Source organism: Amia ocellicauda, chromosome 5, assembly GCF_036373705.1.
Source record: "Amia ocellicauda isolate fAmiCal2 chromosome 5, fAmiCal2.hap1, whole genome shotgun sequence".
Taxonomy (NCBI): domain Eukaryota; kingdom Metazoa; phylum Chordata; class Actinopteri; order Amiiformes; family Amiidae; genus Amia; species Amia ocellicauda.
This window is the reverse complement of record NC_089854.1, coordinates 39,278,431-39,306,199: the sequence shown is the minus strand read 5'-3', so window position 1 is coordinate 39,306,199 and position 27,769 is coordinate 39,278,431. Positions and strand designations below refer to the sequence as shown.

The 27,769-nt window shown below is 37.8% G+C and overlaps 1 protein-coding gene across 1 annotated transcript in view; it reads right to left on the bottom strand.

Annotated features, from left to right (window-relative positions):
- Window positions 1-27,769, bottom strand: part of col7a1l (collagen type VII alpha 1-like) — a 122,329-nt gene that overhangs the window by 85,827 nt on the left and 8,733 nt on the right. Inside the window, 30 exon segments of the mRNA XM_066702977.1 lie at window positions 1,906-1,932; window positions 2,053-2,133; window positions 2,462-2,527; window positions 2,648-2,674; window positions 2,797-2,814; window positions 2,928-3,011; window positions 3,297-3,351; window positions 3,353-3,479; window positions 4,108-4,251; window positions 4,343-4,466; window positions 4,862-5,001; window positions 5,372-5,713; window positions 6,028-6,174; window positions 7,451-7,570; window positions 8,458-8,604; window positions 9,136-9,273; window positions 10,737-10,886; window positions 11,536-11,655; window positions 11,832-11,990; window positions 13,456-13,575; window positions 14,749-14,895; window positions 15,222-15,338; window positions 16,197-16,352; window positions 17,041-17,157; window positions 17,265-17,394; window positions 20,796-20,959; window positions 21,537-21,710; window positions 22,159-22,252; window positions 22,637-22,796; window positions 22,913-23,093. Of these exon segments, the coding sequence (XP_066559074.1) occupies window positions 1,906-1,932; window positions 2,053-2,133; window positions 2,462-2,527; window positions 2,648-2,674; window positions 2,797-2,814; window positions 2,928-3,011; window positions 3,297-3,351; window positions 3,353-3,479; window positions 4,108-4,251; window positions 4,343-4,466; window positions 4,862-5,001; window positions 5,372-5,713; window positions 6,028-6,174; window positions 7,451-7,570; window positions 8,458-8,604; window positions 9,136-9,273; window positions 10,737-10,886; window positions 11,536-11,655; window positions 11,832-11,990; window positions 13,456-13,575; window positions 14,749-14,895; window positions 15,222-15,338; window positions 16,197-16,352; window positions 17,041-17,157; window positions 17,265-17,394; window positions 20,796-20,959; window positions 21,537-21,710; window positions 22,159-22,252; window positions 22,637-22,796; window positions 22,913-23,093 (3,776 nt within the window).

The following is a 27,769-nucleotide window of genomic DNA, read 5'->3' as shown; positions in this document are numbered from 1 at the left end:
GCAGGTCGATGTGATGACTTCGTCGAGAGGTCGATAGGGCACGAAGGTCAACAGATGTGGTCGAGCAGTCAACAAGGTCGGTCAAGGACGACAAGGGATGGATGAGGGGTGGAATTTCACAATCGATCGAGGTCGAGGGATCGATAGAGTTGGTCGCTATCTACAGAAGGGTCGAGGGATCGACAAGGTTGGTCGAGGTCGACAGTTTTGGTTCGTCAAGCATCTTTCTCGACGTGTCGAGCGGTTTACAGTCCGCCAACAGAGGTCGAGATAATCCGGACAAAAAGAGCGGAGCGGTCAGCTGACCAACCGCAGGGAGGCTGCGCCAGCGGAGTAGTCTCTTTCCTCTTTCCTCTCCTTACGCCACTCGAATCTGAAAAGAAGAATAAATGGTACAGGAGGTAATTCGTGCAACAGATCTCAGTGGAGGGACCGAGGCCAGCTCCGAGCGAGACTCCCACCGCTCACTTAGCTCTGAAGTGAAGCAATTGTTAAAAAAAATGTCTGTAGTCTGGGCTCAGAAGAGGCAAAAAATTTGAAAAATACTCCATAGAGGATAGCAAAACTTGAACCGAACTCCAAAGAGTACACTTCTCAAAACTTTAAGGTGATCGCAAGCGAAAACACAAAGTACGAAGTAAGAAGTAAGTAATAAGAGTAAGAAGTAAGAAGAAATGGCAGAGAGCTGCAATCAGGCGCAGACTCACAGACGCCGGGGGCGGGTCTTCCTCCTGCCTGCAGGGCCCCTATTGGGCAGCTTTCGTAAATGCTTTCAATGATTGGCAGGTCAGAAGGCTCTTCCCATTAGGTAATGGCTAATATAAACGGATACTGGATGGCATTACCTTTTCCTTTCTGTTGGATATACCTGTCTGGAATAAGCCGTTTCTCACGGGTGAGTGCATTTTCTCATTTTAAAATTGAAAGGAACACAGCCAACCTTTCTGTTACATGTAAAACTTTAAACTAATGCCAAATGTATCATGCATGGATATACATGATATAGGCTGAATATACATAATGTTGTAGTGAGTACGAGTGAGGATTCATATTCACTCGATAGTAAGGACTACTCCCACGAAAGATGTGTTAAGAAGGAAACCATTTTTAAGACATCAAATAGTTTTCAGAACAAAGCAACAGCAGAATAAATAAACGAACGAGTGAATTAAACAAATAAGTCATGAAAAAATACGTAAAAAACAATCGAAACACTGACACATTGCTGAACAAAATATAATATAAAATGACATTCAATAACAACATATTTTCTCTCTGTGCACGAACAATAGGCAACATTTAGTTTCTGTGGATGTTGGGCGCAACATGTAATTTGTTACCCGTACTGTACACCTGTATTGTAGTTACTGTAGCAATGAGCAGTTATTTCCACTGAACACACAGAGCCATGTGAATAAACCCAGAGCTGCGCCTGCGCAAACCTGTGCCTGACGGAGTTTCTTTCCACTGTGCCTTAACCGCGAGAGGCTTTAGACAACTCCGAAGTGTCTAAAACTAGAGGAGCTGCGAGAGCATTTTCAGGTTGTTTTCTCGTAGATATTTTCTTGATTTAATACAGGCCGTTTTGGGGTGCAAATCGGGTTAGATTTAACACCACGATAGTTTAGCAGCGTGATTTCCATTCGCAGACATGCTGCTAATGCTTCTGCGAGCTTCTTGCAGCATGAACATTTTTGACTTAATCCTGCCCTAAGTCTGTCCATTTTTTCCCCCATGGCTTTCTACAATGACAAATATATGGTGTATACATGTACTATGATTTAGGTATATCACTTAAATATCAACAGGAGATTCTCAACTAAGTTTAGGTCAAAAGCCTTTTATAAAGAGAACTTAGAACTTTGCTGCTAAAACATTCCATGTTATTAGATGTTTTATACTTACAGTATTACCAGGAACACCAGAGGGACCCTAAAACAACAACCAACAATGGTAATAAACAACAAAACTAAACAATTTACTGGTATTTTTAAAACTACTGTTCCAGTAAGCAGACAGTTCACTGAGTGTGGGGGATATGGGATGTATTACCTTCAGTCCAGCTGAACCAGGTGGCCCAGTGCGACCTGGTCTCCCCGGCAACCCAGGAACACCATCTGTACCAGGAAGGCCCTGAGGAATATGAAGCAACAAGATCAATTATAGATTCATGAATGGTAAAGAAGACATGAAAGTCGTCTATTTAAATCGAAACTCTGCTATCCCACTCCACCAGGAGACAACGTAAGAGTGGAAGATTGTCAACATAACCATTTCCAGCCATTGAGAGTCACTTCAATCTCAAAACTCAAAGGGCAACCACAAGTAGAGCAGTGTAAGAATAATACTTAGATCCCAGTGAGTGTTAACCTGTTAATGTACTTTACTTCTCTGTGTATAAAGGATTACTAAATCAAAGTAAGCCCCCTAGCCCTGGATATCGGAGGCAGCACTAACTTACCCTCTCTCCTTTTTCACCTTTGGAATTGAAGTTGAAAGGATCGTACCCACTGCCCGTCTGCAGCCTCTGAAATCACAGCACAGAAATGTTCAAGTGCAAGTGAGGTAACTGTTAGATTAATTGTTTGGATTTCATACAAGTTATGTTTGTTTTTCTGTCAAATGGACAATACGCTTGATCACATACCAGCCCTCCGTGTGAATTGATGTCACCCTGCATAAAAAACAAAACACACACATTGTTTAATATCTGTACAACACTACATCGAAAACAAGGCATCTGACCTTTCATACAAATGTAATTTAATATAATAAATTATTAAGAAAATAACTGACCTTTTCTCCCTTTTGACCCTGAAAATACGAAAGGAGAAATATTAGGGGATATATATTTATAAATAGGCAGGTGTTTGTTTTGTTTTTAATAACAATTTAAAAAATAATAAATTAAAGTGATATGGTCTCACCTTCATGCACTGTGTGGGACAGGGTCCTTTCGGTGAGGTTGGACCATTTCCTCCAGTGGGCATATCTGCATCTAACAGCTCAGACTGAGGAGAGGGTTTAAGGGGATACATTAGTAGCTTACGATTTAGGATATTTCTGACAAAATAAAACAACTAGAAATTTCAACATAATCTGTGCATTAACAAAGATAACAAATGTATGTAGAATACGCAATCACAAAAAGCAGTTTTTCACTCATTTCTAAATTTCTAAAACTAAAAATCGAAATATCACTAAAGGTTTTCACTGCAGACATTTTGTGAAGCATTTCAATTTTGGTTCTGCAGTTGACTGTGCTTATAAGGTTTTATGAGAATTATCCCCTCTACCTCTGCTTCCTTCTGCTCTGTTTTTAAGGCTCTGCCACAAAGGTTGTCAACAAATTCTCTCAATGGAAGGGAAGTCGTCAAATGTTTCGGCAAAATAAATATTTTTGTAGTCTGCAGGAGTGACAATCTTCTGCAGTTCCTCGATGTCGGCACTGGCAACACCCACTGCTATGACCTTCACACCTGGAACAAGACCGTTGTGTGGTCATCTCAAGTGCAGCTATAAAGTCATGGTTGTGGCAAAGGACTATTACTAATGTAAAGAAGAATGAGGCATCCTTGTGCAGTACAGTGGGAAAGGGCAACAAACTAACAATTACATGACTTTGTTGTATGGGAATAATGTCTCACACAGTATGATCATATATATGTAACTCCTTATCATTCCTGTGCTTTCCATTCCCCACCCCACAGCCACCGGCCCTCACTTGTCCTTCTTACACATGACCTATACAGCAGCACATAAAAATCTAATTCTAATGGATGGGATCCTTGGATCACTCAGTTATTAATGGACACCAAACAAGCACGATGGGTCGAATGGCTTAGATTGTAAACGTTCTTATGTTCTTATGTTTCTAATAGTTGCATTCTATTTATGTATTAGTTTGTTTATTTATTATTAATGTTTTTATTTAGGGATCCACATTTCAAAATCTGTTAAAATAAATTAGATATGTTGTTTGGAAAATATATGTTTGCTATATAATGTATCTGAATATTATATATTTAGATTTACGGTGTTGTGTAGGGTTGAAATTAAAAGGAATACCGGCGTTCTAATAAAAAAAGGCACTAAACAAATACTGACCCAGTGCACGGGCAACTCTAGACGCAGGAGACACATCATCCTGGGCTCTCCCATCAGTAATCAAGACCAGCACATGTGGCACATCGAGTCTCATTCCCACAGACTCCTGGAAAATCTCCTTCAATATGAAGCCAATTCCACGACCTGTGGATATCAGAGTATTAGCCCTGTTCCCAGTTTCACTCCAGAAAACACCTGGACATTTATTTTGGTGAAACCAGGGTTTGTTCTCTACCTGTCTTTGTGTTTCCTCCCCCATAGCGAACCCCCCTCAATGCTCTCAGTACAGAGTTTCGGTCCCTAAAGTCATTCAGTCTGAACTCTATCCTGGGTTCATCGCTGTAGTGCACCACGGCAACCTGCAAAGCAACCCACACAGTATGTCAAACATGCACCCACAGAGAAGGTATGTTTACTGGAATTATCATCTTTCTGCTGTGTTCACTTCAGCTGTGTCTAAAACCAGGCCATCTTTATAATGGTTTATTTTAATTGAATTGTTATGTATGATTAAGTTAAGATTCTGAAAATGTTTTTATACTAATTCTATAGAATTCTAGTTCACCAAATGATGAGAAAAATAAGAATCTAAACTGCATATAACACCAGCCAACATGTGATAAAGTCTTGCTCAACATAAGCTGGCAACATGGCGCATTGTAACTTGAATACTTTGAACTTCACTACCTCTGGATTAAATTTCAAAGGAGTGTTGAGCCAACGGGGCACAAAGGTGGATAACGGAGTCACTTGCCTGTGTTCCCTCTGGGCCGATTACAGGGAAGTAGGTGACAAGCCGGAAGATGAAATCCTTCAGTTTGACAAAGTTGTTGGAGCCTATACTCCATGACTCATCCACAAGGAAGACAATGTCGGCTTTGACTTTCCCACAGACTGAAACAGATCAACACAGCTGACTATGACTGCTTTTCAAACAGCTTTTTACAAACTTGCCAAACACCCCCCCCCTCCCCATACACAAACACACTAAATTGAATAAATTATCTACTTTCAAATATACCTTGCATTTTTTAATTTTATTAATGTGCTAATTTCTACATTTCAATAGTCACTTATCAATAAAAAGTATTTATATATGCAAGTATTTTAAATTTCTTGCTATAGTTGAATATGGTGAATATGGTGTTGGGAAAAAAGGAACCTTTGGAAGAGCCATATTTGCAGCCACTAAGTGAATGAAATAAAAACTAATAGCAGGTATTCCATTTTCTGACTGAAACGTCTACAACAATGCACAACATACTTGGCCCAGGGCGTGGAGTTGTTACTGGAGCAGTTGTAGTAGTGTCTGGAGATGGTGTTGTAGTTGGAGGTGCAATAGTAGTAGTAGTAGTAGCAGCAGTAGTAGTAGTAGTAGTTGCTGCTGCTGTTGTTGCTGTAGTAGTTGCACCTTCAGTCGTTGTTGTGGGGGGTTTGGTTGCAGGTTTCAGAGTTGCCGTTGTTCTTGCATCAGGAGTCCGCATATTTCTCCCAGTAGCTCGAGCTATGGTGTTGATCTGTCGAGATGTTGTAACTTCCATAGGATGAGAGGGTGGAGTTGTGGTAGATGGCATCTCTGTAGGTATGGCTATTTTGATTTTTGCCACTGTAAAATAATAATAATACTAATATAAATAATAAAAAAAAACAGTTCTTTCAACTTCATATAAATAAAAACTAAATTTGTTTTTAAAAGAAAAAAAAGGAAAACAGTTGTATCCTAAGGGGTTATTTGTAAGACCAGTAATTAAAGCCTTCATTTTCCAAGCGTCCTGCTTACTACCATCAACACTGAGTATTAAACACATACTCAGAACATTTGTGTTAATCCATACATACATTCACACACTTAATTAAAGAGTGTATATAATACATATCTAAGGCAATATTCCGCCCACACAAACAGATGTTGGTTCTTACATATCCTTGCATTTACGGATGTCACAGGTCCTTCAACTTCCCCATAAAGTGGTCGTATAGAAAATATATACGTCCGGCCATACAAGAGATTGGTGATTTTAAAGGAGGTAAAGGCAGGCCCCAGGACTTCAGTAGTAGTCTCCAAATCTATGAAAGAAAGTAAAAATAATAAAATATAGCTACATTTCATGACATTCACATACAAGTCACACAAAGCTGTGGGCCTGAGAGAGAGGGAGGTTGAGCAGGGTCATTTGATTTGATTTGCACTTTCACTTAGAGAGTTGTGGATGTCAGAAAAATTCCATTAAATTACACATGAAACCAACACTGAGATTTCTGTGTGATGCATGAAAGATCGAAGCTGTGAAAAGCTGAAATAATATGAGCTAAGCAAGTCATGATTTGTAAAGATAGCTCCACTGTGCTTCATATAGATGCCCAACTGAGACACGTGAATTCTAGGATCTGAGATCTAGGTGCTGCTACAAGATCGCAAGATTCAGAACTAATGTCTTTCTATCTAGTGTCTTAATGAAAAATTACTAAGTTTTACATAGATAGCAAATCTGTAATGTGGTCACAGGAAAACATGAAGGCTTCAACAATGAATTCATGTTCAAAATCAACATCAGTGTTGTGAACATTCATAAGATAATTGTTCACTATCTCCATGACTGACATCCAGCTGCTGTTCATGGCATTTAAGATATTAATTAGTTGTTATTACCAGTCCTCTAACTAAAGATACAGCAGCATTTCAAGAAAAAAATATGTGTAGGCTTAATTAATGGAGCTTCATCCACATTCTTACCCACTTGATTGCATTGATTGCACGAATACACCTTTTAATAACCATACGCTCCAGCCAATTTGGTAGAATCATTACTCAGCTTGGTAATGTGGGGAGTCTCTTCAAAGCCAACTCCAACTGATGAGGTCTCTGATGACTCAGCAGCCTGAAAGGCCCATACAGGGCCCACATTTCAGTGATGATCATAATTAAACTTACTAAATTGACGATGGAATTTGCAGATATAAAAAGAAAAGGTTAAAAAACAATAACTTTCCTTTAAACACACATAAGGAATTGGGATATCACCTGAATTCCATGAAAGCTCAAAAAACTGAGGAATTAACAGCAAATAACAGCTGCCAAAGTCTCTCGTGGTTGGACACAATTTCACACTTGTACCCCATCACAGTTGGATTTAAAAGTAGTAGAATAAAACCACAACAGGGTACAGGATTGTACTTTGTGATGTAGGGGGTAGATGAAGGTTTTGATTTGTCTGGTCCAAAGACAAGTACACCGTGCTTGGTGCTACCAGGGATGCTTATCGACTACAACAGCTTATCCTATGAGCCTTGTTGTAGTTTTCTTCTTACATTTTTTCACAACCTGATTTTCATAAGCACTCACCTGAAATGTGCCTCCAGGTTAATAGGTACCCAGATGCCCCAGAAACACTTGTCCAGTTCAGTACAGCACTGTCATCTGTGATCTCCATTGCCTTCAGTTTTTTTACTTTTGGCAAGTCCACTGTGGAAAAATAAATAAAATAAATACATATTAGTAGTAGTAGTATTAAACAGTGGTGTTTTTTGTACCTTATCAATAATTTTGTTTGGCAAAATTAAAAAGCTAAAGATGCTTTACACACACTATGGTTTTGTGCTTAGCTGTATGCTCTGGGTCCCAGCTAGCACAGTAATTTCTAATTTTATGTTATTGGCCAGAACTGTATTTTAAAACCCAAATCCTCGGCAAAGCTCAGTCTACGGGTACAGTAACATTAAAGAAAATTGTGAACTCTTGTTTTGAATTAGATCAACAATAGATGTTTTTATAACAGTTAAAAATTTTTGTGGAGCATCTTAAATTTAGCCTGCTTCAAGGAACTCAATGGACCCCTACTTTTTCAGACTTTTCTGAACTTTCTGTTGTTGTACACGCTGTGGCCTCAGCATCTTTCTGTGAATGTGCTCCAAGGCTGATAGCTAGCACTTTTCCCTCATTTACCTAACTGATCCCTTCCCATCAATAAATTAATTAAATGAATAAATGAATCCCATTCCTAAGTGAAGCCAATTGCATCCACTCTGTTCTGTGAGCAAACACAAAATCAGTCTTCCTGTACCATCAGTTACAACTGCTTATTTGTTAAGCTAAAGGCAATTAAACAATAATAATTTGTCAAGGCCAATTTGCATTGAATTTCCTCAGGACAGGATTGCAATTAAGTGATGGTTTAGGACTGTCTGTGGTACTGCACACTGGTCTGCTAAAAAGGTCAGAGGAAAACATGTAAAATGTCTTCCGTGGCTGCACAGGATGTTTAAAATTAATCTGTACCTGAGACTTTATTCCTGAGTGTGGTTTTGGATCTTCCCATGCTTAAAGTTAATTCACTTCACAGATGTACTCACGTGTCCTGGCTGTGTGGAGAACTGGGCTGCCTTCTTTTCCTCCGACCACCGCAGACACTTGAATCTTGTAGGCAGAGCTTTCCTCCAGTCCAGGAATGGTAAAGAATGTTGTAGTTCCAGGAACTATTTTGTGCTTCTCAGGACCACCTAAGAAGGGAAAATGCACATGGACTTTTAGAACAAATTATTTTCATACTACATATTGTATTCATATATATATATATATATATATATATATATATATATATATATATATATATATATATGAATACAGTATGACCTATTAAATTGATAAGATCTCTAAAAACACTCCAGTTGTTTCTAGATTAATTTGGCATTAGAAAATAGCACTAACCCTTTAGAGGAGCTATTTTAAGTAATTCCAGCTATTCTAATTACAGGAATTTAAGCAATGAAGCCCATTCAGAATTAACAATGCAAATTTAGGCAGTGCTACATAAATCTGTATCACTAATTGGTAACATATTGGTTCAGAGTGGTGACCAGGTTTAGGTTTAAGAGAACAAAGGTTAAACAGAACAGAATATGGTTTGTTGCCCCCCCGCATGCTCAACAACTCGGCAGCACCCCCACTCAACAATGAATGTCCCCCCTTCTGAAATTAAATTTACACCACTGCTTCTGTTAATAGTAATACAATGTCAACACAAACATTACCATTGAAAGGGGTCCAGGAGATTTTGTATCCAGACACGTTGGGGGTTTTCTTCCAGGAGACTTTGAAGTTGTTGACCCCAACATCTACCACCTTCACATCTTTCACTGTCTGAATCAGCTCAGAGTCTGTCACCGAAGCTTTAAATGAGACAACATGGATTTTGAATTATAAATAAGTTTTACATTTAGTTAGCTGAAACCATTCTTATGGTTGTAAATTTAAAAAAGAATAATCTAAGATTAATAAAGTTTTATCATAATACACATTGAATTAGTCAAATTGTATTCAATAAAATACATACATACACATATTCAAGCAGTACATCACTAAAGTGAGCACCACTATAGGTAACTAGCTATGAACAGATTCTTGCTTGACCTGTAAGGACTCATATGTCACAGACATTTAACAGGCTTGACAGAAATACATGATGGCAATTCACCAGGTCTCTGTGTGACATGTACGTCACTTTGGGTTCCTAAGGCCTAAACCCACTTCTGAGGGGTTTGTTACCTCCAAAGTGCCAGAAAAGCCCTCAAAACATGGGCGATGTTCAGGTACATTCACCATGGCAACGTTACATCATACTAATTCTGAAAGGCCTTGGAAGGACGTATTGGATCAAGTTTTATACAACAGTGGCTGTCAAGTCACAGCTGGGCAGGCGACCCAAGAATTTGCGGCACAATAAAGTTCTCTGTATAATCTAGTTGCTATCTTTGATATTTTTATGACAGCAAAGAAAAACTTGAGTCTCTGTCCTTTGTCACTGGAAGCAAAATAACAGTAGAAATATCAGGACTGTCTCTGGTGAGCGGTATTTGGAACTGCGTATATATATATATATATATATTCAAATTCAAAGATTCAAATTGCATCAATTTACAAGCAGGCGATGCAAATATCAGTATTAGCACATGTGCAACTGCAAAGGTGGATACAAAAATAAGAGCAGTAACGTTAATAGAAAAATTAATAGAACTATATTGGTAAAAATTATACGTGTATTTGTCTTCTGAGGGTTTATAATCTTTCAAATTTAAGATTTTTTTTTTTTTTTTTAAGTGTTTTAGTATGTTCAGGTCTGAGACGATATTGTGCTCATGACAAACCCGCCATGTTAGTAACCCTGAAGCCAACTGAAGCATGGGGCCTTGAAGCCGTCGATAAACGATGAGATGATAATAGTAATGCAGTAATAGATTGTATCACTCATCATGTGAAAGCTGTGGTTAAATATGTGAGTACAGCTGTAATGAAGGTTAAAGCTGGAAGCACAAACTACTACACTGTCAATCAAGCAAGGAAATCAAACACTCGCAGAAATAAAAGGGGCTAACCACTCATGTCCCAGTTCTATTGTTGCAGTATTTCGCAGTGGACCAATATAGACTCGAAGAGTGTAATGAAGGGCGGATCCTGAAGTACAAATACTATAGTGTCAATCACTGGCAAACAGGGGATGAAAAAATAGACTTGGCCTTGTCTACATAGTCTGTCCAGTGATGGCTAAGAGTGTTTGATAGTGTGAAAGAACCTTTCGCTATATGAAACCTGATAAGAGATAAAGGCGGGCTCCAGTGCCGAACAGTTACTGTACCTGTGTATTGTGCAAGGGTTATTGCAGGTCCCTCTGTATTGCCATACACAGCATGGATACTGACCGTATAGACAGTCTCTGGACGAAGCCCATCAATACGGTAGTGAAGGATGCTGCGTTCCAAGTACTGGCTCTGAGTGATGCTGCCACCTGTGCTCAGGAGCAGATGATCTTGTTAATTCACTGTGCTGGATTCTCACCGCAGCCAATGGGGTTCACAGTGGGGCTTCCCGAAACCTTTACCCCACTGAAACACTGGCAAATATTTCTCAGATCCCCAACATGCTTCACAGACAAGATCAATGTGTTTTTTCATGGTAAATATGCATACTTTCTCTTCCCTGTCTCTAATCTCCAATTAATTCCACAGAGCACTCATGACAATTGCACAAAACACCACTGAATGTGTGGGTCTATGGGCAATAAACATGTATCTAAGGAATTATGCTGAACATAGAACTAATCTGAATATGTGTGTTTCCTCCAAATAAGAAGGAAAGTGTTAACCTCTGTTTGGTTTTCTCCTTTTTTGAAAATCATTATAAGACTGCATTACTTTATTACTGGACTAGTCTTCCATAATGGCTGGGATATAAAACACCAAGCACAAATTGGAGCAGACTATCTGAGGTTGGATCTTTAGTGTTTATACAAGGGGGTCCAGAAGTGATCTAATCAGGCCTTCACTATTTTCGAATGGTTCTCGATGTAATGCGCTAGGGATGATTGGAAAACCGCATGATAAAATGAACAATGTTAATTATCAGGCACAAATGAAGGGCAGTTCGGTCACGTTTACCTTTTTCAGCACTCCATGTGACTTTGTATTCTGTGGCTCCAACAATTGGACTCCATTCCACATTCATCGAGGTGCTGGTATAAGATGTCACCTTGAAGTTGGAGACATAGCCAAGGGGAGCTGAAGAAACAAATAAATAAACATATATATATATATATATATATATATATATATATATACATACACACACACACACATACATAATTTGTGTCAAAAAGAAAACACTCCTAAGCAAAGGACATAAAAGGATAGTAGTCATCTAAGTTGCATAAATAGAATAAGTGTGTTTGACTCACAGGTTCTGACGGTGGCGGTGATGCCCGGTCCCACTGCACTGCCAAACAGCACGTAGAGGGACAGCACATATTCAGTGTCATGGACCAGATTCTTCAGTTGGTACACAGTTGTAGAACTGTTCAGAGCGAGCTGCCGAGGCCGGTCTTTACCTACAAATTCTGTCAGGACATCAACATCAAACTACTGCTGAGAAGGCAAGCGGTGACACCACAGCAGCCTTCTCTCAGTGGTGTTTATTGCCGAATAAGGAAATAAAGGACAGTGCCACCATTTCATTCTAGCCCTTTGTGGTCCTTAAGACATGTCGTATAAATATACAAAGAAGCTTTGTTTAAATATAACTTATTTCCAAGAGAACATGCTATTTTGTTTAACTCACTGTGAAAAGAAACAAAGAAAGAAAAAGAAAAGGCAAAAAATAGGCTTTTTCTCAGGTTTAGGTTATCATGTGACTAGTTGTTCTTAGATTGACATCTCCATGTCTTTCAGACTTTAAAGAAACTAATATTTGAATAAAATCCCCTGTACAGCGGACTGTTGAGGCAGCCATCAAAAGACTTCTTTACCCTTGAAAGCTCTGCGGTGACATCAAAAGGAGAGGCAGTTCATAGCTGTCCTAGCAGTGCTATTTTTGACTCAGTGAGTCATGATGATCGTGGGCAGAGGAGAAAATTGCATCATAAACTTAGAGAGATAGATATCTTAAAAAATCCATCACCTGTTTCCCAATGTCTTATTAGAAAAGTACTAAGATGTGATTTTTTTATTTAACATACAGTTGACACTGCTGAAACAGTTACTGGGAAATGGAGGGGAAAAAAAGATTCATTCAAAGTGTCATATAAGCAGACAATTAAATCTTGTTTGCCTTGTTAAAATCTGAATCTGCGTTTAAAATATCTTACATACAATAACAATGACTTGTATGTAAACAACCATTAGATATCCAAGAACCATAATGACAGCTTTGTACATATTACGCAAAAGGGACAGCAACTAATTAATTAGATACAGTTCATTCATTACTGTGCATGAATACACATACAATTTAGGAGTATTCTAATTAATGAGACTTCAAAAGAGATTGCCACTTATTATGTTAATACGCACATAAACGTTATGTAACGTTATGGCACTGTGTGTTGTCAGTAAGTAAAGGAAACACCTAATTAATGCAAGGTTTATGAACCATTGTCATGAAGAGATCTTTGTAGCAGGCTGAAAACTTTTTAGAAGTCAATACATTAACAACATGTTAATAACATGAGGCAGCACTCCAATTCAATAGTGTTTTATTAAATAAGGGGAAATGTGGCTCACAAACAAATATTTTTACATTTTCTTTCTTTCAGGTAGCCATAATTTTAATGTATTATTCATAAAAAAAATCTATTGGGTAGAGTGATAACATATGGAAACTGAAAACAATTAAAATATTCAAGAAGTGTTAATTATTTTATTTATTTGTACTACTGGTCCATAAAATAGATTTGTAATGTAAGCCCATTGTTTAACCACATTGTATGCACTCATGTATCACAGATTATAGGCAACTGTCCATCTAAACATTTCCAGAGAATTATACACATATACAGTAACACTGATTTGTAGGAAACACTTTACCTGGAGTTGGGCCCCAAGCCAGTCTGTATCCTGTTGCCCCAGGTACTGAGTTCCAGGATATCAAGGCACTGTTCGTACTGACTGCAGAAACCTTTAAACTCTGCACTGCGCTGCTCTCCACTGAGGACCACAGAGACAAGAAAACAATGGATAGATTTTATGCCAATGGCTTGATTGTAATTGCAAAAAATGCACCACTTTCCTATCCACATAACTTGTAGAAGAAGTTAAGTGAAAACCTGGTCTTGGCTACTGCATATCCTTATCTTCATTCTCATGTTTTGACCAATTCCACCTTTTTGTACCTCTCTCATTCTGTCAAACTTTACTGTTAAACCTGTAGATCATTCTGAACTTCCTTTCAGATATCTTTACCTTTTTAATGTTGTATATAGTGAGTAGTACAGGTTTGATTAGAAAAAGCACGCATGTCACCTCTGATAAATGATATATATAAAAATAATTATAATAATATATGTTTAAAACTGTGGGGTTCATTTTTCTCAAGTCTAAAAGTCAATCACATTTGTTTGTTCACCTGTCACATAATGTTCCTATTATTACATTCTCATTTATTTCCACAGTGCAAAACATGGAATATCAGATGTAAAAAGATTACGTTGTGGACTTCTGAGTTATGAGTTATGAATATTCATTCCTTGGTTACAGACATCCGACCAGTCTGTTATTTTCTGCAGAGTGCCCAGACCAGTTATAGGTTTCTTCATTCTGAGCACCCCAGCACATCAACATCCCGTTTTTGATTGAAGATCGAAGAGACTGTGACTAAGTTCCCAAACTGACGCACACTTCCACTGTCAAAACATTGTGATTTCCTAACTGTGGGTGTGTTTTGTGTACAAACCATTATAAATTGTGACTGTTATTTATTGGAAAACAGAATAAAACAGCTAAAGCACTGATAATATGGAGAATATAATGTTTAACTATGAAATCCAGACTTCATTTCCTTCCCTCATACTTCACTCTTAGTCACCATGCTGTATTACTTGTTGGAATGAAGTTTGCTGTTCAGTACTTACAGAAAAAGCTTGTTTGAAGCTCAACAATGTGAAAAATGAAGCTGAATTATTAACTGACAGCGCAGACAGGGCGATACACCCACACTTACAAAATCTGCAAAAGTTATTTGTTATTAAGTGAAATTCTGATTACTCCGAATCTTGCCTCTGAACTGAATGGATTTTCTATACCTTCATAACCACAGGAAGATTCCTTGCCTTACAGCAAGTGCCTGGAGTCTGTAGCGCTAGCATGGATATGGTTTCTTACATGTTTTAGCTTTGGCTGTAGTGACAGGGCCCTCGATGTCCACAAAGATGGGATTGATCGTGACTGTGTACTCAGATCCTGGGTGGAGCCCCTGGATCATATAAAAGGTGTAGCTTTCACCCAGGTTAACATTTTCTATATATCCTTCTACAAAACAGAAAAGATAACATTAATGCAAGAATCAGAATCACACTGCACTATGAAATCAGTTCGAAGGGCCCCTGTGGACCTTTCTGCTCTTCTGAACATTAACACAAATCACAAATTTAGATCTGTATACAAATTTAATCTCTTTGTAGTTTTGTTTAGTCTTGTTTAATAATAAATAAAGAAAAAGAAACACACAAAATACTTCAGTGTTATCTGCAAGTATTAGAAGAAAAAGTGACATAATTAATACTTATAACACTTCATACAATGCGTGATACACAAATTGTGCTGTGCTGTTGGAGAGTCCCTGTGTTGCTGTATACCTGAGGAGGACCAGGTCAGTCTGTATCCTGAGGCGCCCTTTACTGATGACCACCTGGCCTGAAGAGTGTCTGTGGTCGCATTCTGGACAGTCAGGCTCTCTACGGCAACTAATTTCACTGTTCCAGAAACAACACACAACAGACATAACTTCAGTAAGACACCATCATGGGAACAGGTTTTTGTATTAGATAGCATCAGTTTAGCCTAACACGAGCCACATCCAAATCTGTTATGAAATTCTGACACCCTGTGGGCAAAGGCAGCAATAGCTCACACTGACACAACATTCCTTTTGCAGAAACAATGTGCTCTGGTATACAATCATGACACTGAGTGTCTGATGCACCAGCTCCTAAAAGACATGAACAATGATTGACAAGCCCAAATGATACTACATTGACAACTCCTAGTTCAGTCAGATGTCACTGTTCACATCATCACATTTATTTCTCTATAGTTCTCCATATGCTTCTGCACAAGCTAAGGCTATAATTTTAACAACTACAAGCTTGAGTTGGCAACAGACAGATATAGATGTGGCTTGCCTTTGAAATAGGTTTATAATACTAACTAACAAACAGACTAATTAACTAAATAAAGATACACCACTATGATGTTTTTGAGCAAATCTCTGACTCCCAACCTGTTCCAAACTTAATGTTTGAGTCAGTCCAGCTATTGGTCCTTACCTCAGACCAGTCACCAGACACCAGATTTACAGACTCCCTGGCCTAAGCTTGTTAAAGATGCTAAGTCTTTAGAGTTGTTTAAAAATTATTCAAGTTTCCAGTTGCATTCTGATTTACTTCTAATTAGCTCCATTTGAAATCATTGTGACTTGCAAAAGCAGGGAATGGTCACAGTTCCTGTTCCTTTCATTTCTAACAAACATGGCAGAGCACCTTGAGGTAACTAGGTAATCCTCCCACCCCCCTCATTCACAGATAAGAGTTCATTAAAGTAAGGGGACTCACAGGTTCTGCCAGTTGTGGACACTGGAACGCTTGGGCCCTCTGGGTAAACAGCATAAACGCTGATTGTATATTTCTTGTCCTCCTCCAGATTGTCAATAATATGGGATGAAACGTCTCCGTTCAGTTCCTGCTCATAAGTCAGTCCAGGTCTGTTTGCTGCAATTGTTAAAACATGACCAAGAATATCCATTTGTGGGTATTTTTCTATTCTGATTATGTGTTTTATATAAAAATGTAATCCAAACGAATGATTCATAATGAATAACACAGCATTGTATAAGCTCAGATCTGAGGCCAGCATAAAAAAGCTGCTGTTTGTGCACAATAATTATACTTCTGTCCTTTGTAATAAAGACAATAAAGCAAAGGCTGATCCTATTCCCTTGTTTAAATGTATGAAGTTATGTATTTAAATTAGATCTCAGATCAATCCTGTGTCAGTAACCACCTAACTTAAGGTGAGTTATAGGATAACCCCTGTAGAGGCCTGATGTAAGCATCTTGCAATGCACTTCTACAACGTGCGCCTAGAGATTATTCAGGCAGGATATGAGTAGATCCATGAAACTGCTTAGTTTGGTTTTGTTTGTGTTCACTTCAGACCTAATTATTCTTATTTGTGATAGAAATAACAGAAGACAAAAGCACCTGCATATTTTGTAACATGGGGGAAAAAACAGCTAGAAAGCTGCTCTTTGTGAACACATTGTAAAGCATAAAAGGAGTGAAACATGGATTGTGTGTATATTTTTTAAATCAAAATAAAGGTGAAACAAGGTTGTCATGTTTTGTTAATACAAACACAAAAAGAAAATGAAACAATAGTTGTAAGACATTTCCTTACATCGGGGAATGAAGATTTTATAGCCATTTAGCTTTCCTAATGGTGGTGTCCATGCCAACCGCAGACTAAACAGCGCTTCTTCAATCACACGGAAATTAGTTACCTGGGGCACAGGAGCTGAAACAATTACACAGATCAGCATCACACTCACAAAGGACCGGAGGATCATTTTTCTGTGTGCTCTCTTGCCAGCAACACAGTCATTTAAACCACATTTGACATACTTGTCTTGGTCCTGACCGTCGTCGAATCTCCGATGGCATCTTGATACGCAACATAGAGTGTGAACAAATACTCTGTGCTGGGTTTCAAGTCAGTCACCACCGTCGTCCTGACATCCCCCATCAAATTAATCTGTCCAAAAAGAATGGAGAGTGATGATTTAGACAGTGTGGCTTTAATTTTAAAATTGTGATTAATTTGTCTGAAGCTTTTACCCAGGTGACTTACAATAAGGGTATAATAAGAGAATGCATTATAATCATCATCATCGTCATAAAATATACTGTGACGGTTGTAACGAAAATACCTTATTTTTATCTGGGGTGCCAGGTAAATTATAGTATACCAAGGGAGAATAAATATTTGTAATTCTTTCCCAAATCATGGCAAGGACATGGGAGTGAGGTTTACCAAACCACGACCGCAATGCCCCTACTCCAGGGACGTGCTATGTCATAATGGTGTTCTTCCTCTCCAAGAAAGAGACAAACAATCAGATTAAATAAATAAAAATGGTTTGTATTAAGGATAGATCCAGGGCAGCTAAGTTTACAATTCTTATAAAAACAATAAGGAGTAAACTGCAAAACAAACTGGTAAGACTTTCAAGAGTCTTATGGTTGATAGTACTTATCCGCACTTATACAAGCTTTATATATTTATAAGTCCTGTATAGATCATGTATAGATAATTTTAGAAGCTTAGGTCTAAGCTTTGATGCCCAATTATTTAATGAATTGCTCACACTTTAAGAAAAACAATACAGATTTCTATAGACAGGTGAACATTCAGATACCAGACCATCTTCACACCTCATAAGATCCATCACAGTGTACTCAGTATCAAGCAAAACTACAAGCATGTAGGAGAACACCGAAATAACACACAATCTAGCAATAACAGAAGAGGCAAAAGCAAATCTTACACAGTACCTGTAACTTAATAAAAAAAGAAGAAAAATAACCACAAAGAAATAGCCACGTGAAATTATACCAATATTATGTATTTTATTAATGTAACCTTATTGTGTGTGTGTGTGTGCACGTGCGCGTGTGCGTGTGTACAGTATATATATGCATACATATCAAATGATAGAAGTGCAATAAGGTCATCAGTTTACACAGTGTAGAAGTGATGTCATCTTCATGCAGGAAACAATGTGGTAATACAATAACTGGAATCTATCAATTGCAATCCAATGAACATGTAATGGGATAGCTCCCGGGCAAAGCAGTGCCACAGTATATAGGTATGAGGCAAGAGCCCATTGTGCGTGTGGACTGTGGAGTCTAAACAAGTGGCATTCTAGGAATCACTGGAAGGTGAGGGGAGAGGGTACAGTCCTAATATTAGTTGGTAGCTGGTTTGCAAGGTACAGCGTAGTAGAAAAAGCAAACGCGTAGACCAGAGAAGAAGGCAAGACAGCAGATCCCTTATCATGTTGAACTCCCCCCCGCAATTATCTAATTTATTTTCATCCAAACAGTCAACACCCCAACTCCCTGAAAAACAAATATATATTTTAATTTAAGTGTCAACACTGAAAGAATTGAAGAATCACACATGAAAGAAGGATTACAGGTCGGTTGGCTGAAAATTTAAATCTGATTCTAAATTATCAGCAATCTTTTCAAATACTCAAGATGATGTGCTCTGGTGCACATTTGCATTGTGAAGCTCTGTATAATAGTATATATTATTAGTGCATGTGTCTGGACACAGACACTTCAAGCGTGCTCAGAGTGCAGGCCAGATAACTTCTCTGACACTAACCTTGGGCCAGTAGAGTGGCTTGCTTATGATGTTCAGTTTTGTGTGCTGTCTGTAAAAATGCTGCTGCACTGTGTAATTTTGTTCCACAGCAGAGTACAATGTATGGAAGAAAAGGAGATATTCATTATGATACATCAATGTATAGTTTGTGGACAAAGTGCAAAGTGTTTCCCTTATTGACGTTATAAATTTGCCTGAATTGAAGCCCTGGGCTGCTTTCTTATTTCTGGATATCACCTGTTTTTATTATTATTACAATTATTATTGTTGTTATTATCATCATCATCTTGAGGTCAGGTATCAGTGATGTAATCCAGTTCACCATCCAACCAAGCCTGAAGTAACCCAGTTTAGATTTCACATACTGATGAATCATCCAAAACTTTAGAACGTTAAAATTTACTCAAGAAAATATCTGATAAAGCCAATGCAATGCAAGTGATCACATTTGAAAGCTGACAGAAAAGTATTTTGCCTGTGATTGTGAATGTTATTATAAATCACAAATACAAAAACAGAACAGCATTTCAAAACATTGTTATACCTCTTGTATTGTGTATAGATTAATAGAATTATCAGTATTTAAAAATTAAACATGCTTAGTAATACCATTCCTACACATTTTTTTTTAACTCTTCAGTTACCAATGACAATTCAGGACAATTAAATGCCAGTGGTGCAAGTATAAGAAAATATATATATTTTTTCCACTGTAAAGATATTTGTGCATCTAATCCTTATATGTGTCATTTATAATTAATTAATATGTTGCATAAGTGATGTAATTTTGCACAGTTTTTGCAGACAGACTTACACAAGATTATATCTCTTATGCAATAAGATGTATTCATTGCTGCCCTATACAGATATAGAAGCTGCCAAATATGTTTCTATATTTTTTGTTAGGAATCCCTATGTCAATGATTCAAACAAAGCTCAGTGTGTTCTCTCAGTAGCTGTTCTGCTGGGCAATTCTGCAGGGGAAGGAGACTGATAAAAGTATATAGCAAGGCTGCAGTTTCCTTTTTAAATTTAAATTGAAATACAAATTATAAAAGAGAATAAGGGCACTTTGTACTTATTTTACCAACCTGTTTGTGCACTATGAAGCTGTCATCCTTACAAGCACTTTAATCTATGTTTGTTCAAAGGCTTACAAGGCCAAATCTCTAGTCTTGGCAACTGAACAATTAAATCCATTTAGCACATTGTTCACAGTCACTCTGCACATTTATTGCAGTCAATTAATTTGTGCTTCGCAAGGTAATTTAAATAACCTAAACCATCTCGAAGCCTCTGCTAATTACCCTGCCAGGTGGCAGTATTTCCTTCTTCCCGTGTTAATAGAGATGCACCGTATGGTTTTAAACTACAGCGGCCTGTACGCATGACACCTCGATCCGTTATACCTCCTTCATTACACCTTTAGCAGAAATTAATAGGATCAAACCAAGCTCTGCATCGCCAGCTCAGCAGGCCCCATGCTGTACATAGCCCTATCCATGTCCCTGCTTTGATTTTGCCTACACTGAATTTGGTTACTTAATAAGTCCCAGTTAACATGGTAGAAGGAGGTCCCATATGAAAGGGTACATTTAAAGTCTCATTTCAGATCCTCAGAATAGTTTGGGTGATGTTGCATGGTCTGTTTTCTGCACCAGTATAGATTCTGCTTGAAGTTTTAAAAATACAAAATCAAAGCTGTACATGAATGTCACATGAGTGTAGGTAGCTCACGCAGTTTAATACATGACACCCACCTGTTTCTCTTCCCCTGCAGCCAGCTGCCCTGCCCCAGTGAGAGGACTGACAACCAGCTGGTATGCAGTGACAGCTCCAGTAGCAGGGGTCCATGTTAGTCTCAAAGAATTGTAGCTCAGTTCATTAACGACCAGGTCTTTTGGTCCAATAATTTTATCTTCCACTGTAGGAAAAAAGACAAAAACAGACAAGCTGTACTAAGACGGACCATGAGGAAGCTTTATGTGCCGTAGCAAAATGCAGTAAATACATTTTTTATGCTATATCATGGCACCTCAAAGCCCAGTGTAGTTCTGCACAGTGAAGGCATGTTCATCCTATAGAAACCACTGCAAAACCCACGTAAAACCATGTAAAAGGTTCAAGTCAATTTTGAAAGTTAATGTGCACAATGGGCACAGCTGGGTTGGTGGGGTAAAGCACCTTCTTTAATGATATATAAAAAAAGCACATACTGGATACAGAGTCCTATTACTCAATGCCACCCCCATTTTTATAAACCATTACCAAAAAAGGTATTTTAAGGGATCTGTACCAATAATAATAATAATAATAATAATAATAATAATAATAATAATAATAATAATAATAATAATATAAAAAGGTTTAAAGTTTGTGTTGTTCTAATATATAATATATAAATATATCATATACTATGCTGTTAATATGCTGTAAATATGATTTGTACAAATGTGCACCAGAATAAGCTGACAGTGGATCATTTTCATGACTGTACATACCCTGTTTGATCATTTTCACAGGTCTGGGAGGCTCTGAGGCAGTGAAGCAGAGTCTACGGGAGATTTTCGGCATGAGACTGCCGAGAAGAGTGAAGCCCTCTGTGAACAGGAGATGCTCTTCAAAAGGTTCAGACACTATCTTCTTCAGCTCCTTCTTATCGGCATCTTTAATTCCTGTAGAGAGACAGGAAATGGTTCACATTCTGAATCTGAAACAAGAATCGATCAACTGCACAGGCTGAGTTTTGAAGAAACAAGTATTTATCAAGTGCCAAGATATGATGAACATACTAAGTGAGCATTGATGTGTATGTTCAAACTGCAGCAGAGATAGATATCAGAAAAATAAATGCTGCACAGTCTCCAGGAGCTTCCAGCTGATGCTAGAAATATATAGTAAGAACAAAGGTGATTAAGAAAACTCATGTCAAAAAGCTGGGGCAATGTTAATGTTAATGAATGGGAAAAGTGGCTCTGCTGTTATTTTGTAAGTTTTTTATTGCTTTAAGTCATACTAAGGAGTACTTGCGTCACAATGGAACCAGCTCAATCGAGAGACGAACATGGATTTATTTTTATTTTGTTAACGCTTAGAAAAAATAAAGTAAATAAAAAAACATACCCACTGCAAACACTGTAATCCCATTGTCCGGTAGAGCTTTCGCTGGTTCCTCAATTAAGTCAGCTGATTTCCCATTGGTTAATAAAATGACTATCTGCAATAATAAAATACTGTGAATAATAATAGTAATACAGTTCTTTGTGTTTCCGCTTTTCCTGCTGTGAAGCTCAGATCTCTAATCAGCATGCTGGAGGCAAGCAGTTCCAGATTGACTGTGGCCGTATTAATAATATACCTGTTAAAGCTTCCAATGTACGAGAGTCTAGAACCAAAGTTAATTAAACGCTTTGCAGAACTGCAGCGGCAGGATTAAATTAACATTTTCAGAGCAGTTTTTCTGAAGTCACAATCCGTTTATCAGTTAATGTAGTCATGCACCTTTCAAAAGCTCTCTCTCTTAAATTTCATTCACAAGACAAAACACAGCGCACTGTGTAAGACACTTCAGAAGTCCTAGTCAGTGAATATTTGGTCATACCTTCGGAGCGTCATCTCTGATAATGGCAGAGCTGAAGACTGATTCAACTAGGTATTTCAGCGCTGCTCCCGTTTTAGCGCTTCCCCCGTCATAAGGAAGGTCACGGATGGCAGACAGCACCTCCTCAATGGTGGTGTAGTCCGTCAGCGCGATCCTCATCCTAGGAAAGGATTTCATCGACATCAATGAGACTAGTGTTACATTTGTCCAACATGAAACCATTCCATACAGCCCAACTGACCACATAACATCAAGACAATGGATTAAAGAGCATACCTTGGGATGTCACTGTACACTGTCACTCCAAAGCGGATTCCTTCTTCTCCCACTGTGTTCTCTGTGAAGGACTTGATGATCCCACTGATGAAATCCTTAACCAGGTTGAAGTTGTCCTGCTCAACACTTTGTGACCCATCCACCAGGAACACTATGTCTGCAGTAACTGCTGTGCGACAAACTGGGGAAGGCAAAATTGAACAAGGCACTGTGATTTACTCTTTAACCACACCAGACAGGGATTGTTTCTAGTGGTTTTGTTGAGGCCAAGACCAAATGTAATTTAATCTGGGATCTCCGTATTTCAAGCCTATGATGTCACAGTGCTTTCGGGAAAATTGAAAAGTTAACCCTCATGTTACAAAATGAGTTATTTTAAAGAAAACATAGCTGCAGATAATGAGCCTTGACAGCTTCACTGTGGTGAAAACAGGTACAAACTTAAACATGTTTTACAGAAAGGGCTCATTCTCTTAACTGAAGAGAATCTTCCAGCAGATGTCAGTGTAGCCCAAGTAATAATCACAGCTGGCCCTTATTTAGGAAAGCATGAATTTCTTCCGTTTGCTGTTTCTGGCTTTGCAAAGTGCATTAGAAATCTGCCGTAGGAAATAGGTGTGGCTCTATCTCACTGTCCATAATCACTAAGGCCCAGTGCAAATGAAAACATTGACCAACCGACAAAACAGAAATGACCAATGCTTATTCTTGATACAAGGTTTTTTTTAATGTTTGACAGAGGATCCTTCTATGTAAACCTATTGCTGGAGGAATGCATTGATATGGGCCTACATTAGGTACACTTACGAAACATGCAAAAATACATAAGTAAATCCATAATTGTCAAATGAAATGAGAAATTGCAGATGAAATGGTTGAGAGCAGACAAGAAAATAAAAACGATTTAGTCGTTGTACTGATGTGAAAAGGTATTTAAAAACCTAATGGGATTAAATGAAGTAGGTGCATTTTTCTCCTTTACATCACTCTTGCCTGGCTGCAGTTCCACTTTGATGATAAAATCACGTTTATTTGTACCTAACCAGGCTGCATTTTTATGTTCCTCCATCACTGAGAACCTAACTACAAATAAGAGGTGCAATTTAACAAGCCAAGAAAGGCCTTCTCCAGTAAATAATTAGCACAGTATCTCCATCGGCATGGTAACAAGTAGCTGTTTTCTTATTCTTCATGTAAAAAGTCAAGAAAGTTAATCATGTGCTATGAGCATGGCTGACATTTTCTGCATCTGTGTGGGATACGGAGACAGTCATTCTGGGAGAAACAGTAAGTGCTCATGGAATACAGATTAAATCCAATACAAGTCATCAACAGTGGTCCCTTGTAGTTAGTTGTGCTTATTTTTTTTAAACAATTGTTAAATAATAATAATACTTATTGTAGTGCATATATTATATTGTAGTGAATAGCAGTTCATCATTGACCCAACATTGTTTACATTTTTAATTAGGGTTTCTGGCTCAACATAGTTATTATTAAAACTGCTGATTTCAGTTTAAAATATATTCACTTGGTAGGGGTTGAAACATTATATGAAGAACAAGCGAAGAAAAAAGCAAAAAACTTAAATTAATAAACCCAGTCCAATTAATTATTTCAGAGAAAAGGCTGCACAAATTATTATTGATATTATTATTTCTTAGCAGGCAACAAGTATGTCTTACATTTTTTACAATATCTACAAACTTCACCATAGATTGACTACTAGTACTACTAATAATAATGATAATCATAATCACAGAAACATTTTAATTCAAACCTGAAATGTGATATGTCAAAATTCAGACAAAAGTAAATAACATTTATTAGAAGACACGTCAGTTGTACATCAGGCGGAATGCTTCTTGTTAATTTGTTTCATCGGTTCCCGGGTGTCAAGCTTGCCACCTTCTTCTGACTTAGTTTGTCGTTAATATTCCTTACCCCTATGTCCCATAATCCCAGTGTCAATATAAAATAAGAAGAACCTAAATCCAGTCTACCAGAAGTCTGGCCATATCCCAAGCCAAGAAATGTTTTGTTTCCTTAATCTTCCTGTGTAATGTATACCATTTATCCACTGTTTGGACGTTTCTGTGTGCTGGAAACTTTCCATTTCTCTTTGTAAGTGTTGCCACAAGTTTTGGAAGAGAGAGTGCCTTAGCCCTCTGGTCACACACCATCAACTTTCCCCATTAGCTGGAAGTGAATCCCTAGAACTCATCTCCTCTCCTGAAGCGACTGTGAGCAGGACTAGGAGGGTGGTGGTGGTGGGGGGGAGCTTTGTGAACTGCTTGACTCTCTAATTCCCTTTCACTGTAGTCAAATGCATTGATTCTAACACTACTATGTTGTGCTGATATCAGACCTAATACGGAACTTGTGTTTTATGTCTGGGTGCCCCTGCTGTGCCTTCCATTCCTCTCCAGACTAACATGCTTTCAGTCATATATAATGCAGTTCCGTGCTGTAAAATGGAAATAGGATCTTGTAATACAAAGTCAATTACCTTCTAAATTAAACAGGCCAAGGAAAGGTGGACCAGCTCTTATCTCAATCATTACAAAGAAAGAGGAAAAGCTTCATTTCCAGGACCGTACATATCAAAGTCCTGTAATTCATTCATTCTGGATTTCAGATTTTAGTGTTTGTTTCAGTGAAGTGCAGAAAGCAATGGACGAGAGGATTTTGACAGCGTGCATTTTACTTATTTTTCTGTTATTTGGTGATATTGTGACAGGAACTGATTCATCTTTTGAGTGAACGCCGGCAGGGTATGTTTAGACATTTGAGAAAACAAAAAACTAAATTGCTTGTGAGGCTATAAAAAAAAAAAAACACTTAAAACCCTAACCAGAGTTAATCACAACATTACACGATGCAACTGAAGTGCTTTGAATCATGCTGTTCCATTTGTTTTATTTGTTTTTTGTTTTTACCCGAGCTAAAAAATAATTGAGTTGTGTCAAGGCAACAAGGTTCTGTAAAAATGTTTCCCCCTCTAGTAATTAACTGAAATGTTTACAGTGTAACATCCAGACAAAATCAACAGAAAAATATTCCAAGTTCCATAGAGTATCCCCCAAGTTTCATGTGTCTTGAAGGGAATCCTAGAACTTGAAATGTATGCAATCTTTCAAAACACCCTCAACTGCAAATCCATTCAGCACCAATATCAGCCTGAGATGAAGTCCTTAATTTAATTCCAACTAGAAGGCAGGGGGTGTTTTTAATGAATGATAAACATCAAGGACTCCAGATTCTTCCAGGGTTGCCTTTGAATCAATCATCAACTCGTAATGTCCTGGGAAGGTGTTCCACTGATTCGGCGAGGTAATATATTACTTCAATTAAATAATTCAGAGCCCCACAACTAGTGAAAAGCAGGAGACTGAAGTTGTATGAAACAGGCAGGCAAGGCACACTTCCTATCAAATACCTCAAAGCATCAATCCACTAAGATGTACCGAGCCTCATCTGCATTTTTACTAGCATTTTATTTCTTCTTTATCAAATACACTCGGGCTGCATTCATCTTCTGTCCAATCCTCTATTGTTCCTTCGGGTAGACATTTACTTGACTTGTTATCTAGACATCCAAGGCCAAAACAGCGTCTGATTAGACTCTTAAAAACTTCACTGGCACGAAGTGGAAAAAATAGCAAATTTTCTCTTATTTGGCTTATACATAGCAGATCTATATTATTGCTAACATTCAAACCTGTTAAGTATTTTATATGCCAAAAAGTATACAGTTATAAAAAAATATATACTTATTTTTAGTAGAACAAATATGCAGAGAACAATATAGCTTTCCTGTTAGAATTCAAATCAATTTTAGAAACTGTCTTACTGATGTGTGGCACAGACAATTGTTTTAATATGGTGGAATTATTTTACTTGAAAATAGACAGATTTTCTTTTTAAATAAATAACCTCATTAAAGTGCTTAAACTGCAAAAAAACCCTGCTTTCTTCCTCTGATAGTTTAATTGCTTGACATTTGACAACACACTAAAAGCACATCGGATTCATGGTTATAACTTTTGAATTATTTTGAATGCGTTCTCCAATAGCCTATACATTTCCATATAATAGATGCACTTCGCTGCGGCAATCAGTTCACATCCCTGCAGCTTCAGAAGGCAGTTGACATTTACAGTAACAACATCTGTGAGCAGAAAAAAACTAATTATTTTTAAAGTAAATATCAAAACTAATTACTAAATGCTCACGCAAAAGTTTCATGTGATCTGAATGGATTCAGTTGGAGGGGAAGCTGCGTTAAAATTTAACTCATCACAACCATTTGTACTAAGTGAAAGACAGCTTGTCAGGAATTACCAACCACCTTGAAACTCGTGGGTTCAATCCCAATGCTGGGACACTGCTGTTGTACCCTTGAGTAAGGTACTGTACCTACGAAAAAATAGCTATGTAAAGATAATGTGATATATTGTAGAAATTTCAATTCAAATAAAACTGGTCTAAAGACAATACGATAACCAGGTCCATTCCATTGCTGACATTTCAATGAACGTACTCTAGCTAAAATGCAATTGCAATTTGTTAGCCAATGCTGTTGGATACCAAAATTCAATCACTAATGGACAATTATTTGGGGCAAATAAAACCTGATCCTGCCATATCATGCCAAGTGTACCCAATGTAACCTGTGTTCTGAAAGCATATACTGTAGATCTGCCAGCTGTATGCTCATAAAAAATCTTCATAGCATACACCGTAAAAAACAAACAAACAAAAAATATTTCAATTGGGAATTTCTACACAATGCAAATGGAACAAATAGCCTTGGAAAAATCTCCTGGGAGATCTCTCATCTATAAACAGCAAGTT